The 14,836-nt window shown below is 49.0% G+C and overlaps 1 protein-coding gene across 1 annotated transcript in view; it reads right to left on the reverse strand.

Annotated features, from left to right (window-relative positions):
- Positions 1–14,836, reverse strand: part of LOC133835161 (uncharacterized) — a 129,681-nt gene that overhangs the window by 21,901 nt on the left and 92,944 nt on the right. Inside the window, 28 exon segments of the mRNA XM_062265063.1 lie at positions 54–1,325; positions 1,392–2,033; positions 2,103–2,747; positions 2,810–3,115; positions 3,191–3,505; positions 3,573–3,902; positions 3,968–4,285; positions 4,393–5,343; positions 5,410–5,709; positions 5,769–6,110; positions 6,171–6,482; positions 6,542–7,472; positions 7,474–7,493; positions 7,560–7,761; positions 7,763–7,869; positions 7,927–8,265; positions 8,321–8,632; positions 8,700–9,350; positions 9,408–10,022; positions 10,087–10,402; positions 10,404–10,423; positions 10,493–10,810; positions 10,869–11,513; positions 11,568–11,873; positions 11,934–12,230; positions 12,294–12,635; positions 12,715–13,032; positions 13,087–13,413. Coding sequence (XP_062121047.1) covers positions 54–1,325; positions 1,392–2,033; positions 2,103–2,747; positions 2,810–3,115; positions 3,191–3,505; positions 3,573–3,902; positions 3,968–4,285; positions 4,393–5,343; positions 5,410–5,709; positions 5,769–6,110; positions 6,171–6,482; positions 6,542–7,472; positions 7,474–7,493; positions 7,560–7,761; positions 7,763–7,869; positions 7,927–8,265; positions 8,321–8,632; positions 8,700–9,350; positions 9,408–10,022; positions 10,087–10,402; positions 10,404–10,423; positions 10,493–10,810; positions 10,869–11,513; positions 11,568–11,873; positions 11,934–12,230; positions 12,294–12,635; positions 12,715–13,032; positions 13,087–13,413 — 11,799 coding nt within the window.

The following is a 14,836-nucleotide window of genomic DNA, read 5'->3' on the forward strand; positions in this document are numbered from 1 at the left end:
CGAAGACGATATGGATTGATTGGGATGTGAATAGCTTCAGATAATAGACTCACGTTTCTCGGGGAGTTGGCAATAACGATAGGGATCTCCTGAGAAGCCATTCAAACAGTGGCAAGTGGGTAGATGATTAAAAACTCTACAAGCTGCATTAAGACCACAGACGCCAGGGCAGGGATCACGGCACTTAAGCTGATGGCACGATTTGTCTGCGGGGCAATCACTATCTGACACACATTCAGGACGGCAAGCTTCGTATGGATTTCCGTAATATTCAGGCAGACACTGACAAGAGCCGGCATTGCCCTCTTGTCTGCACTCTGCATTGGCGCCACAGGGATTCGGACGACATGGTTGAGTGGGCTCTTCATGTTGTACAATGGGTGTTTGGTAGCAGCTACTAAACGGATCTCCAGTATAGCCAGTTGTACAATAGCACATGGCGACGTGGCTGAGCACATGACAGATGGCATTGGCGCCACAAGAACCTGGACACGGATCCACACACTTTTGCCTAACGCACGCCTTGTCAAAACTACACTCCGAATTTGTGACACATTCTGGTCGGCAGTTTGGTGGTGTTCCAATATAATTAGCGAGGCAGTTGCATTGAGCTTGTTGTCCTACAGCATGGCAATTGGCATACGGTCCACATGGTGATGGTTGGCAGGCCTGCTTCTTCACGATGATATCTCGTTGCGGTGGCGCAGGGTGGCATCCCAAAAACGGATTACCAATGTGTCGTGGCGGGCAGCTGCAAATGGGCGCATGATTGACGACATGACACTGGGCATTAAAGCCGCAGGTTCCTGGACAGGGATCAATGCAGTGCTGCGCTTGGCATGCCAGACTTGGCAGACAATCCGAGTTGCGTGTGCATTCTGGACGACAGCTTGGCGGAGTTCCTACATAATTCTCCAGACATGAGCAAACGGCGTTATCATTGAGCACACGACATCTACTGTTCGGGCCGCAAGGCGATGGTGCACAAGGGTTGACTGGAGGTGAATATTGTACCAATGGGGTTTCGCATTGAATAAAAGCATTGCCTGTCATTCCGGTGGGACAACGACACATGGCAATGTGATTGAGGACATCACATATGGCATTGGGGGCACAGGTGCCCGAACATTGATCCACGCACTTGTGTCGCACACATGCACGATTCCTGGGACAGTCTGCGTTGAGAACACACTCTGGACGGCAATTTACATAGGGATCACCTTGATACTCGGGCAGGCAGCTGCACTGACCTTTGTGGCACTGTGCATTAGGTCCACAGGGAGAGCGATTGCAAGGATCGTCGTTTACAATGGGTACGGGTTGGGCTAAGGGCAAATATGTCAAATCAATTGAAAAATTCGCTAAATCCAGTTGTGTGGTTAAAGGCTTACGTGGTGCGGGTTGACAGTAAGTGAATGGATCACCCACGTACCCAACAGGACACTGGCAGCTGGGGACGTGGTTCCTCACAGTACATAGCGCATTGTAGGCACAGGAACCGGGACAGGGGTCCACGCAGCGCTGATTAATACACGCTAGACTGGGCAGACACTCGGCACTAGTTGTGCATTCGGGTCGGCAGCTCGGTGGGGCACCGAAGTACCCCTTTAGGCAGGTGCATACGGCCTGCCCATGAGACTGCTCACACTGGGCATTGGCACCACACGGCGAGGGACGACAAGGATCGCGCACAGGTTCCTCAAGCAGCGGTACTGGCGGAGGAGGTATCGGATAACAACGGGTGAATGGGTCTCCTGTATAGCCCAATTGGCAGGCGCACAAAGGTACATGATTGCCAACATGACAGAGGGCGTTGCTACCACAAGCGCCAGGGCAGGGATCGATGCACTTGTGTTGTACACAGGCCTTATTAAAGCTACACTCCGAAGAGATAATACACTCAGGTCGACAGCCCGGAGGCTGGCCTATATATTCGGGCAAACAAGAGCAGACGGCCTGTTCATTGAGTTCCTTGCACTGTGAATTGGGCCCACATGGTGAGGGTTGGCAAGGATTAACATACACACGAATGGCTGTAAAGTAGAAGGCAAGGAAAGGGTTTAGGTACTGTTCTAAGAGACTTTGGAGAACGCTGTGCTTACGTTTCTCCTCACGCTTGCAGGCAACGTAAGGATCGCCTACGTAATTGATCAAACAGTTGCATGTGGGTAAATGGTTGCGGACATAGCATTCGGCGTTGTGACCGCAACTTCCAGGGCATGGATCGCGGCATTTTTGATTCATACACGCTCGATTTGATGGGCAGTCCGAGTCGAGCACACATTCGGGACGACAGGCATCGTAGGGATTGCCAAAGTATTCGGGCAGACATTGGCAGGATCCAATGCCGTTACGCTCACGACACTCGGCAAACGAACCACAAGGATTAGGATTACATGGCTGGATTACCTCCGGAGGATCACGTTGAATGGGTGAACAGAGTACAAAGGGGTCTCCACTATAGCCTGGTTGGCAGAAGCACATGGCACTGTGACTAAGCACACGACACTCGGCGCCGCTGCCACAGAGACCTGGACAGGGATCCTGGCAACGGTTGTTGACGCATGTTCGCGATGAGACACAATCCGAATTGGTCAAGCACTCTGGTCGGCAGTTAGGTGGTGATCCAAAGAAACTATGAAGACAAGAACAGGATGGAGTATCGCCAATGCGACGGCATTCACTATTCGGGCCGCAGGGCGAAGGTAGGCAGGGATCTTGAGGTACAATATCTCGCACGGGTTCGACTGTGGTTAAGCAACGGAGTCAGTTTGATGATTTAAAATTGGAGGGTTGTCGTCAAACTTACTAATAACGTGACACTGGATGAAAGGATTACCGGTATAGCCCGAGCGACAGCTACAGAAAGGACTGTGGCTGACTGCTCGGCACTCGGCATAGGCACCACAAGCACCTGGACAGGGATCGATACAACGTTGGTTTTGGCAAGCGCGACTTGGGTCACAGTCATAGTTGGTCGTGCACTCGGGTCGACAAGCGGGTGGCACACCATAATAATTGGGCAAGCAGCTGCAAATTGCTTGACCCTGACGTTCGCGACACTCGGCATTGGCGCCACATGGTGACGGCTGGCAAGGATTTTGATATATTTTAACTAAAGGGGAAAAGTTGGGTCTCAATTAATTTTGTTCGTGCAGGAAAAGGGCTTAACTATAGTAGGGAAACCTACTTTCAACAGGGCTGCAGTACACAAAAGCGTTGCCAGTCATGCCTTCCGGACAGTGACACATCGCAATATGGTTAACCACTTCGCAGATGGCGCTCGTACCACATGTGCCTGGGCAGGGATCGACACACTTTTGCTGAGCGCAGGCTAGATTACGTGGACACTCTGCGCTTATTACACACTCGGGACGGCATGCGACGTAGGGATCACCTTGATATTCAGAAATGCATGTACATTGCCCTTGACCCGAACAGATGGCATTGCTGCCACAGGGATTGGGATTGCAGGGATCCCTGGGTTCCTCATACACAGGTGGGGCTATACGAGTAAAAAGGGTTTATTGATTTACTTAAAGTTAAAGGACTTTTCACTTTTTCTTTCTTACGCGGTGCTGCTTGGCAAGCTACAAAAGCATTGCCCACAAAACCATGTATGCAAACGCAATTGGGTGTATGGTTGAGAACACGGCATTCGGTGTGTTGACCACAAGCGCCGGCGCAAGGATCGCGACACTTTTCATTGATACAGGCCAAATGAGTGGCACAGTCCGCGTTTATAGTACACTCGGGTCTACAGTGAGGTGGAGCACCATAATAGTTTAGTTGGCAGGCGCAAATGGCCTGGTTTTGTTGATTGCGACATGTGGCATAAAGACCACAAGGGGAAGGTATGCAGGGATCTCGATAGGGTTCCACATCTCTAAGCGGTGGTTGCGCTAACACCAAAAAAACAAATTAACATCACTTTTCCTTAAAACAACTCTTGGATATGTTTGCTTACGTGTTGGTTGGGGTAGACAACGCACGAAGGGATCGCCGATGAAATTAAGGGGACACATGCAAATGGGACTATGGTTGCGCACCTGACATTTTGCACCCTGACCACAGACACCGGGACAAGGATCAATGCATTTGCGATTGATGCATGCCCTAGTCGTGGGACATTCTGCACTAGATGTGCATTCGGGACGACAATTAGGTGGGGCACCCATAAAATCGGGCAGGCAAGAGCAAACGCCTTGACCTTGCACCTCCCTGCACTGAGCATTCGAGCCACAGGGTGAGGGAGCGCACGGATTTACATATTCGTAGACAATTGCTAGTGTTAGGGATTAGATAAAAGTACACTCCAAATTAGTAACTACTTTCAAGTCTACAAATATTGGGTTAGACAATTTCTACTAATGATAATTGGAACTAGCTTACGTTCTGCGGGCTGGTTACAGTATCTATATGGATCTCCGACATATCCCGCGAAGCAAGAACACATTGGTGTATGGTTGACAACATTACATTCGGCATTTTGTCCACAACTGCCAGGGCAGGGATCGCGACACTTTTGCTGCTGGCAGGCACGGTTCGATGGGCAGTCTGAGTTTAAGATACATTCCGGTCGGCAACCCTCGTAGGGATTACCAAAGTATTCTGGTAGGCATTGACAAGCACCAGCTCCGTTGCGTTGTGTGCACTCAGCATTTGCTCCGCATGGTGATGGCTGGCAAGGATTGATGATTTCAACATCTTGTTCAACCGGCTTGCACTGGGTGAAGGGATCACCAGTGAGTCCAGGATCGCAAGCGCACAAAGCTGTGTGGGAAACAACGCGACAAATAGCATTGACTCCACACAAACCGGGACAAGGATCGCCACACTTTTGATTGATGCAAGCACGGTTTGAGGGACATTCCGAATTAGCAACACATTCTGGTTTACAGTATGGCGGAGAGCCGACAAATTCTGGCAGACACGAGCAAGAGGCGGTTTCACCAGTGGAGCGGCATTCGGCATTGGCACCACATGGCGATGGGCGGCACGGATCCTGAGGTAAAATATCCTTTTGAGGTGGTTCGATGATCTGCTGGCAGCCCACGAAGGGATTTCCAGTGTAGTGCGGAAGGCACGTGCAGAAGGGATTGTGATTCACTACGCTGCACTGGGCACTGCGACCGCAGGAGCCGGGACAGGGATCAATGCACTTTTGGTTTACACAGGCTAGCTGCGAAGAGCATTCTGAGTTACTGGTGCACTCTGGACGACAAAGTGGAGGAGTGCCAAGGTAACCTGGCACGCAGGAGCACACAGATTGCTCGTTGGCAACGCGGCATTGTGAGTTTGGTCCACATGGCGAGGGCTGGCAGGGCTGTATCAGAACGGGTGCTGCAAGTTGAATGGAATTTGCTGGTAATCTCGTTGCTAGTGGACCTAATAAGTGCTGATATTTACGTGGAATAGGTTGGCACTGTAAGAAAGCGTTGCCGGCAAATCCTTCGGGACATGTGCACATAGGCACATGATTTATTACATTGCATAAAGCATTAGGAGCACATGTGCCTGGGCAGGGATCGAAGCATCTATGTTGTGCACACGCGCGATCTCTTGGGCAATCTGAGCTGCTAAGACATTCAGGGCGACAGCCACTGTAAGGATCTCCTTGATAGTCGGGCAGGCAGCTGCAGATTCCTGCATTGCATACGGCATTTGAACCACAAGGCGAGGGATTGCAAGGGTCGTCAGCTTCCACAGCTAAAGAGTAAAGTGTAAAGTAGTGGGTAAAGATGTGGCGGGTTGTGCTATTTGCTTACGTTTCGGTGGTGGCTCAGGCTGACAGTGGCTAAACGGATCGCCAGTATACCCGGCAGGACATGTACAACTGGGCGTATGATTAAGGACATTGCAAATAGCACCAAAGCCGCAAGAACCTGGACAAGGATCGCGACACTTTTCATTGATGCATGCTTGACTGCTGGGACAATCCGAGTTGATGCGACATTCGGGACGACAGTTAGGTGGCACTCCCAAATAATTGGCCAGGCATGAACACGAGGGTGCTTCCCCCTGGGGTCGACACTCGGCATATGAGCCGCATGGTGAGGGTACACAAGGATCTATTGGTTGTTTCTGTACAATAATTGCTGGTGGCGCCGCTGTTGACAGTTAGGAAATATAAATTTTAACCCATTGAGAAATCAGAAATAATCACTTACGGGGTATGGGCAAACAGCGATAGAAAGCATCGCCTGTGAAACCAGACCGACACGAGCAAATGGGACTGTGATTGACCACTCGGCACAAAGCCTGGTCACCACAGGTACCTGGGCAAGGATCAATACACTTTTTGGCAACACAGGCCTTATCTGCTGAGCATTCCGAAGAAATTGTGCACTCCGGCCTACAGGCTGGAGGTGCACCAATATATTCGGGCAAGCAAGAGCAGACAGCCTGCTGGTTGATTTCTTTGCATTGGGAGTTGGGTCCACATGGCGTAGGTTGACAAGGATTCACATATTCTTTAATGGCTATAAGGAAAAATTAAAGATTGAAGACTATTTTTTTCCATTAAATTTATATCCCTTACGTTCACGTTCAATTTGACACGAGCGGTATGGATCGCCACTGTATCCTGTTAGACAGCTGCAGCTTGGAACATGGTTGAGGACATTACAGATGGCATTCAGACCACATGTGCCTGGGCAAGGATCCTGACATTTCTGTTGCTGGCATGCACGATTCGAGGGACAGTCAGAGTCTATTACGCACTCCGGGCGACAACCTTCGTATGGATTACCAAAGTAACCTTCAAGACATTGGCACGAGCCTGCATCCTGGCGAGACGTACACCGAGCATTGGCGCCGCAAGGACTGGGATTGCAGGGATCTAATTGATCCAATTGCTGGATGCGTTTCTCCACGCACTGTTGGAATGGATCACCCTCCATGCCCTCGGGGCAGTAGCAGCTCGGCGTATGAGACAGAACACGACACACAGCTAACTGACCACATAATCCAGGACATGGATCTCGACATTTTTGTTGAATACACGCTTGATGCGTTGGGCATTCCGAGCTGGTCACACACTCTGGACGGCAGTTAGGTGGAATGCCTCTATAGTCCGGTAAGCAGGTGCAGGAAGGTGTTTCATTAATCTCACGACATTCGGCGTAGGGTCCACAGGGCGATGGTAGACAGGCCTGACGTGGTGGAGGCGTTGGTGGTTCAATGATCGGCTGACAGCTGATGAATGGGTTGCCCGCATGGCGATCCAGACAGCGGCAGAATGGACTGTGATTTGTCACATGGCATTGGGCATTGCGGCCGCAAACACCAGGACAAGGATCTCCACACTTTTGATTCAGACACGCCTGATTCAAGGGACACTCAGAGTTAGATGTGCACTCTGGACGGCAGAAGGGCGGACTGCCAATAAAGGGTGTAATGCAGGAGCAAATAGCTTGTTGATTGGCAACGCGACATTGTGAATTGGGACCACATGGCGATGGCTGGCAGGGGATTCTGTATTACGTCGAGCTCTGCAAATGGTCGGTGAATAGGGGAGTTGGGGTGATAATATGGAAAACTCATTGATGGTGGCTTACTTGGAACTTGGTTGCACTGAACAAAGGCGTTGCCTTGCATGCCCTCGGGACAACGGCAATTAGGTATGTGGTTAAATACTTCACAGATGGCATTGGAGGCACAAGTTCCGGGACAAGGATCCACACATTTGTGGCTCACGCACGCACGGTTGCGGGCACAGTCTGTGTGTAGAACACACTCTGGTCTACAGCTTACGAAGGGGATCACCCTGGTAGTCAGGAATACAGGAACATTGACCGTCACGACAAACAGCATTGGCACCACATGGTGATGGATTGCAGGGATCCTGAGGTTCAGGTGGTGCTTTAACTATAGAGCAATATAAGTTTGAAGCTATTCTCAATGAATCACAAGGAAAGGTCTTACTTCTTTGTGGTGGTTCAGGATTGCAAATAATAAACGGATCCCCGATATAACCCACAAGGCAACTGCATGTGGGTGTGTGATTAATCACATTACATTGCGTATTGAGACCGCAGGAGCCTGGGCAAGGATCGCGACACTTTTCATTAATGCACGCATGACGAGTGGGACACTCGGCATTAATGGAGCATTCAGGACGACAGGCGGGTGGAGTGCCCAAATAGTTGGGAAGACAGGAGCACGAAGGAGTGCCGCGAATGTCACGACATTGTGAGTTGGGGCCGCATGGTGACGGTACACAAGGATCAAGAGGTTCGCGTTCAATAGGAGCAACAGGTGGCGCTAAAATACAACAAATTTTAGGTTCAGCCCATAAAAAAACAGGTGAGTTGCTTACGAGGAATGCGATGACAACGAGTGAAGGCATCGCCAGTATATCCACTCAAACAAGTACAGATTGGACTATGATTCCGCACTCGGCATTCAGCCTGTTGACCACAGACATTGGGACAGGGATCGACGCATTTGCGGTTCACGCAGGCTTTGTCAGCGGCACATTCCGAGCTACTGGTGCACTCGGGTCGACAAGCGGGTGGTTGACCTATAAATTCGACTAGGCAAGTGCAAACTGCTTGTTCGTTTACTTCGCGACAGCGCGAATTGGGTCCACAAGGTGATGGTTGACATGGATTCACGTAGACTGGTTCCGCTGGGAAGAAATTATGATGGTCAGGATGGTGTCCGGGGTCATGTAAATGGAATTGTTTAAAGCTTACGTGGGGTATTTTCAATGATGCGACAATAGCTATAGGGATCGCCAGAGTAACCATTGAAACAGTTGCAGGTGGCCAAGTGATTAATGACCTGACACTCGGCGTTCTGACCACATGTGCCTGGACAAGGATCAAGACACTTTTGCTGCTGACATGCTCGATTCGATGGACAATCTGAGTTGACGACACATTCAGGTCGACAGCCCTCGTATGGATTGCCAAAGTGTTCGGGCAGGCACTGACAGGACCCAGCTCCACCACGTTCCTCACATTTGGCATTGATACCGCATGGGCTGGGATTACAGGGTTGCAACACCTCAATGGGTTCATCTCGAATGACACTGCATTGGGCAAAAGGATCTCCCGTGAAGCCGCTATCACAGAGACACATTGGCGTGTGACTGAAAACACGGCAATGAGCATTTAGCCCACAGAGTCCTGGACATGGATCCACACATTTTTGATTGACACAGGCCTGACTGGTGGCACACTCTGAGCTGGACAAGCATTCCGGTCGACAATTTGGTGGTGCACCTAAGAAATCAGGCAAGCAGGAACAGGACGGAGAATCACCTGAGACGCGACACTCAGAATTAGGGCCACATGGTGATGGTTGACATGGATTCTGAGGGCGTTCGTAGCGAATGGGCTCAACTGCAAATATTTGAGGTTGTAGCGAAGATTGAGGAAACAAATTTATCGCTGGCTTACTATTTTGTTGGCAGCGAACGAAGGGATTTCCAGACATTCCGGAAGGACAACTGCAGAACGGAGCATGATTGACCACATTGCAGAGAGCATTAAAGCCACAGGTTCCTGGACATGGGTCGCGACACTTCATATTCTGGCAAGCTTGATTGGCTGCACAATCCGAGTTGGCTACACACTCGGGGCGGCACTGAGGCGGACTTCCCACATAGTCTGCCATGCAAGAACAAACCGCTGTCTGCTGCACCACACGGCACTGGCTATTAGGGCCACAAGGTGTAGGCTGGCAAGGATTTTGTGGTGGTGGGGCAGCAACAGGATGACATTCAAAGAATGCATTGCCTGACATTTGATCGGGGCAACGGCAGATGGGCACATGATTGTTTACCTCGCACAAGGCATTAACACCACAAGTACCGGGACAAGGATCGATGCACTTGTTGCGTACACAAGCTCGATTCTGAGCACAATCTGTGTTCAGCACACATTCGGGACGGCAACCCACAAAGGGATCACCTTGGTACTCTTCTAAGCAAGTGCATTGACCGTCCCGACATAGGGCGTTCACACCACAGGGCGAGGGATTGCAAGGATCATCCTTGATTGGAGGTGTTGTTGCTGCAAAAAATGTGTGAGAAAAGTAAACATCGGTATTCTGTACGACTGCTCACTAAACACCTACGTGCTGGTGGCCTAGGATTGCAGTAAGTGAAGGGATTGCCAATATAACCCTCTATGCAAGCACAAAGCGGAGTGTGATTTATAACGCTACACTGGGCATTCATTCCACAAGCACCCGGGCAAGGATCGCGGCATTTCTGATTGATACACGCCTGTTGGCTAGGACACTCCGAGTTGATGGTGCACTCTGGGCGACAGTTGGGCGCTTGACCGATGAACGTGGCCAGGCACGAGCAAGCAGGTACGCCATTAATGTTGCGGCATTCAGAATGTGGTCCACATGGTGTGGGAACACAAGGATCACGTAGAGGTTCCTGTTCTCTTTTCAATGGGCGGTGCTGCATAGTAACGAATCGGTAGCTGATTAAAGTAAACAATTGGCGACAACGGAAAGAATAACTGCTTACGTGGAATGGGATAGCAACGTGTAAAGGCATCGCCAGTAAAACCAGAGATGCAACTACATAACGGACTGTGGTTGCGTACACGGCAAATAGCATTGCTGCCACATGAGTTGGCAACACAGGGATCAATGCACTTCTGATTAATGCATGCCTTGTCAGCGGCACACTCCGAAGAGATGGTACATTCGGGTCGGCAGGCGGGTGGTTGGCCTATATACAGGGGAAGACACGAGCACACCGCTTGTTCGTTAACGACACGACACTGCGAGTTGGGACCACATGGCGTAGGTTCACAAGGATTCGAATACTCCACAGTAATGGCTAAATAGGAGATGCGAATAAGTCTTGGGACTAAAGACGTTAGTTTGATCTAGCTTACGTTCAGCTGGCCGTGTGCAAATACGGTACGGGTCACCAATGTAGCCAGCCACACAATTGCAGGAGGGCAAATGGTTGACAACCTGACAAATTGCATTCTGTCCACATGTACCCGGGCAGGGATCTTGGCATTTCTGTTGCTGACAAGCACGGTTCGAGGGGCAGTCCGAATCGAGGACGCATTCAGGTCGGCAACCATCGTAGGGATTGCCGAAATATTCGGGGAGGCATTGGCAGGAACCAGCTCCATCGCGTTCTCTGCAAATAGCGTTTGATCCACACGGACTCGGGCTGCAGGGCGTGCGTATCTCGATGTCTCGCACAATCTCTGGGCTGCACTGTGTAAATGGATCTCCTGTATAACCTTCCTGGCAGAGACATTGAACGGCATGGCTAACAACGCGACATTCGGCATTGAGGCCACAGCGTCCTGGACAGGGATCAGCGCACTTCTGGTTGATGCAGGCCAGCTGACTGCTGCAGTCGGAGCTGGTGACGCACTCGGGTCGACAGTTGGGTGGGCGACCAATGAAGGTCTCCAGACAAGAACAGGCTGGCGCTTCGCCTATGGCACGGCATTGTGAATATGGTCCGCAGGGTGAGGGACGGCACGGATCTTTTGGTGCTAAGTTCTGAACAGGTTCGACTGGGAAATTGGTGGAATTATAAACTGATCTTTTTGAAAAGATTATTTGCTTACTTTGTGGTTGACAACGTATGAAGGGATTGCCCGTAAAACGGGCGGGGCAAGTACAGAAGGGACTATGATTGACTACAGCGCAATTGGCGCCGACGCCACAAGTACCAGGACATGGGTCACCACAACGTTGATTGAGACATGCCTGTGTTGGAGCACACTCGGCATTTGAGGTGCACTCGGGTCTACATGTAGGTGGTGCTCCGATGTAGTTGGGCAGGCAGGAACAAACAGCTTGCTGATTAACTTCGCGGCATTGAGAGTTGGGTCCGCACGGCGATGGCTGACAAGGATTTGTGGTAACGATCTCTGAAGAAGGATTATGTAAATTACATAGAGTGAAAGCCAACGAAGTTCGATAGAACGTACTTGTTACAGGGGAACAGCGAATAAAGGCACTTCCGGCTGTACCATCTGGGCATCTACACATTGGTATGTGGTTGATGACATCACAGATGGCATTTTCGCCGCAAGTTCCTGGACAGGGATTGATGCATTTGCTACGAGAGCAGCCCTTGTCTCGTGGACAGTCCGAGTTGAGTACGCATTCTGGACGACAACCGGCGTAGGGATCGCCATGGAACTCAGGCAGACACGTACAGATACCATCATTGCATTGAGCATTTGGACCACAAGGCGACGGTTGACAACGATCCACGTATTCATCTATGATTAATCGATAAGCGATTAGAACAAAGACTTGCATCCCTTTGAAATGGGAGAACTCACTTAGGACAGGCTCTGGTGGTGCCAGGCGACAACTGCTAAACGGATCACCCGTAAATCCTGTTGGACATGTACAAATAGGCGTATGATTGATGACATTACATTCAGCCGCAAAACCACATGACCCAGGACAAGGATCAATACACTTTTCTCGTATGCAGGCCATGCTTGAGGCGCATTCGGCGCTGATGGTACACTCGGGACGGCAGTTTGGTGGTGCGCCAATGTATTCTGGTAAGCAGGAGCAGGATGGCACTCCCTGGGCATTGCGACATTGACTATTCAGTCCGCAAGGCGTTGGCACACAAGGGTCGCGCTGAATTTGCGGGACGGATGGTGCAGGGGCTGGATTTAAATAAAGGATGTGATTTACTTTACGAATTTGTTTCCCAGGGACAAGACTTTAATTGGGACGTTAGCTTACGTGGCAGGACATAACAACGGGTAAATGCGTCGCCCGTGAAACCGCGACGACATTGACAGAGTGGACTGTGATTACGGACACGGCACTCGGCATTAATGCCGCAGGTGCCAGGGCACGGATCCTGACAGCGTTGGCTAATGCACGCTTGATCTGTAGGACACTCTGTGCTAAGGACACACTCGGGTCGGCAATTGGGTGGCAAGCCGATGTAGAGTTCAAGGCAGGAGCAGACTGCTTGGCCATTGAGTTCTCGGCACTGGGAGTTGGGACCACACGGCGATGGTCGACAGGGCTGTGTGGGTTCTTTGATAGCAGGTGCTGCAAAGGGTATCTTGTAGTTGAACTGCAGCTGGGGAGTTAAATCGGTCTTACGTTGTGATGGTTCCAGGTGGCAGTAGCGGTACGGGTCGCCGGTGTACCCGATGCGACAATTGCATGTGGGCAGATGATTGGTTACGCGGCAATCGGCATTAGTGCCACAGGTGCCAGGGCAGGGATTGCGACACTTTTGCTGCTGGCATGCTTTGTTCGTCGGGCAGTCGGAGTTACGTACACATTCGGGACGGCAGGATTGGTAGGGATCCCCAAAGTAATCAGGCAGACATTGGCAAGAACCAATGCCATTTTGTTCGCGGCAAACAGCATTCGATCCACATGGATTCGGTTCACAGGGGGTGATCTGCTCGTTAACAATCCTTTCTGTTTTCGGAAATGAGCAGTTTAAGAGGAGGGAGAGAGTTTTGGAGAGAGGCAGAAATTTTAATAACGTTTCTTTAGTTTTACGGGTTTAGTACGAACCGAAAACTTTTTTTAAATGCATTTGCGTGTGTTGATAAATCCATTTTTGTGTCATTTGGTGGAGGGATTAGAGCACGAATTAAGTGTTGTAAATCCAATTAATAAATTTAGTTTGGTTTTCACATTTTTAGAGTTATTAAACGCAGTGCAATGTTTGCAGTTATAATTGCATAGTTTGCAATGTGCAGATTAAATTTTGCAAAGTGCGTAGTGTTGTTGTGTAATTGTTGTGTGCAGTGTCGCATAACGTAACAAGCGCATCGTTACGTTACAATTTATGTGACGTAATTAAAACAAATTTATACGTGGCGTCTCTTATAACAATCGATTTATTGCAGTATTGTTAAAATTTTTGTTTTTTATTATAATTGATTATGGTTTTGATTCTAAAGAGTTACAATGGGCTTAGTAGTATATTATCTAATATCTAACTAATTAATAAGCGCTGTTTAGTTTTTGGTAATTGTTGACTAGTATTGTTGATGATTGATAATCCATTTTTGCGGCGAACCGATGTTAAAAATATAAGGCAGAATTTGGTTTTGGGTCGACGACAACAAGGCAGTACTCAATTTTGGGATTTTTGGGGGTTAGGGTATCGAATTCGAGGTTAGGCAGAGATCAATTGGGGTCATGTTCAAGTTTTCAAATATAAGTAGAAGCATTTCAAAGGTCCACAACAAGTTTCGGTGTATGGTTTTTGGGTCATGGGACAAACATATTACTTCGAAAAGCGGTAACAAACAATCAGAATAAGGCCAAGGGTTAAGTCATTTCAAGGCGTTCTTTGGGTTTAGCAATTACGATAAAGGCGTGAGAAGTTTGCATATTGTATATTGAGGCGTTAAAAAGCATATAAAATAATAAAAAATAATCAATGTTCAACAACTATAAACTAATTAAAAATTTTGACTACTGTCACACACATGCCACTTCCAGAGACAAGCCACAATTCAGACAACTCGTACAGAATGTAGTGCTCTGAAATTTGCATTTCGCTTTAGTGTTATAGAACAATGAAATGATTGTGTTGTCAAAAAACCAAAAACACTTTTTATGCAATGCATTGTGCTTGTGCGTACGATAATCAAAACTTTTAATGCAATTAAAATATGTGAGACAAACTTGCTAAATAACTTTGGGCGCATTAGAACGATTTGCGACGGTGTCAGTGTATTTGATGTGACTTTGGTATTGCATAATACTCATAAATAACTATTTCAAATGCTTAGCTAGATCAATTTCTGAACATATTAAATAATTAATTTAAGGTCAGCTAACATATTTTATTTAAATAGTAAATGAAAAGCATTACTACTGTAAT

The sequence above is a fragment of the Drosophila sulfurigaster genome, chromosome 2L, assembly GCF_023558435.1.
Source record: "Drosophila sulfurigaster albostrigata strain 15112-1811.04 chromosome 2L, ASM2355843v2, whole genome shotgun sequence".
NCBI lineage: Eukaryota > Metazoa > Arthropoda > Insecta > Diptera > Drosophilidae > Drosophila > Drosophila sulfurigaster.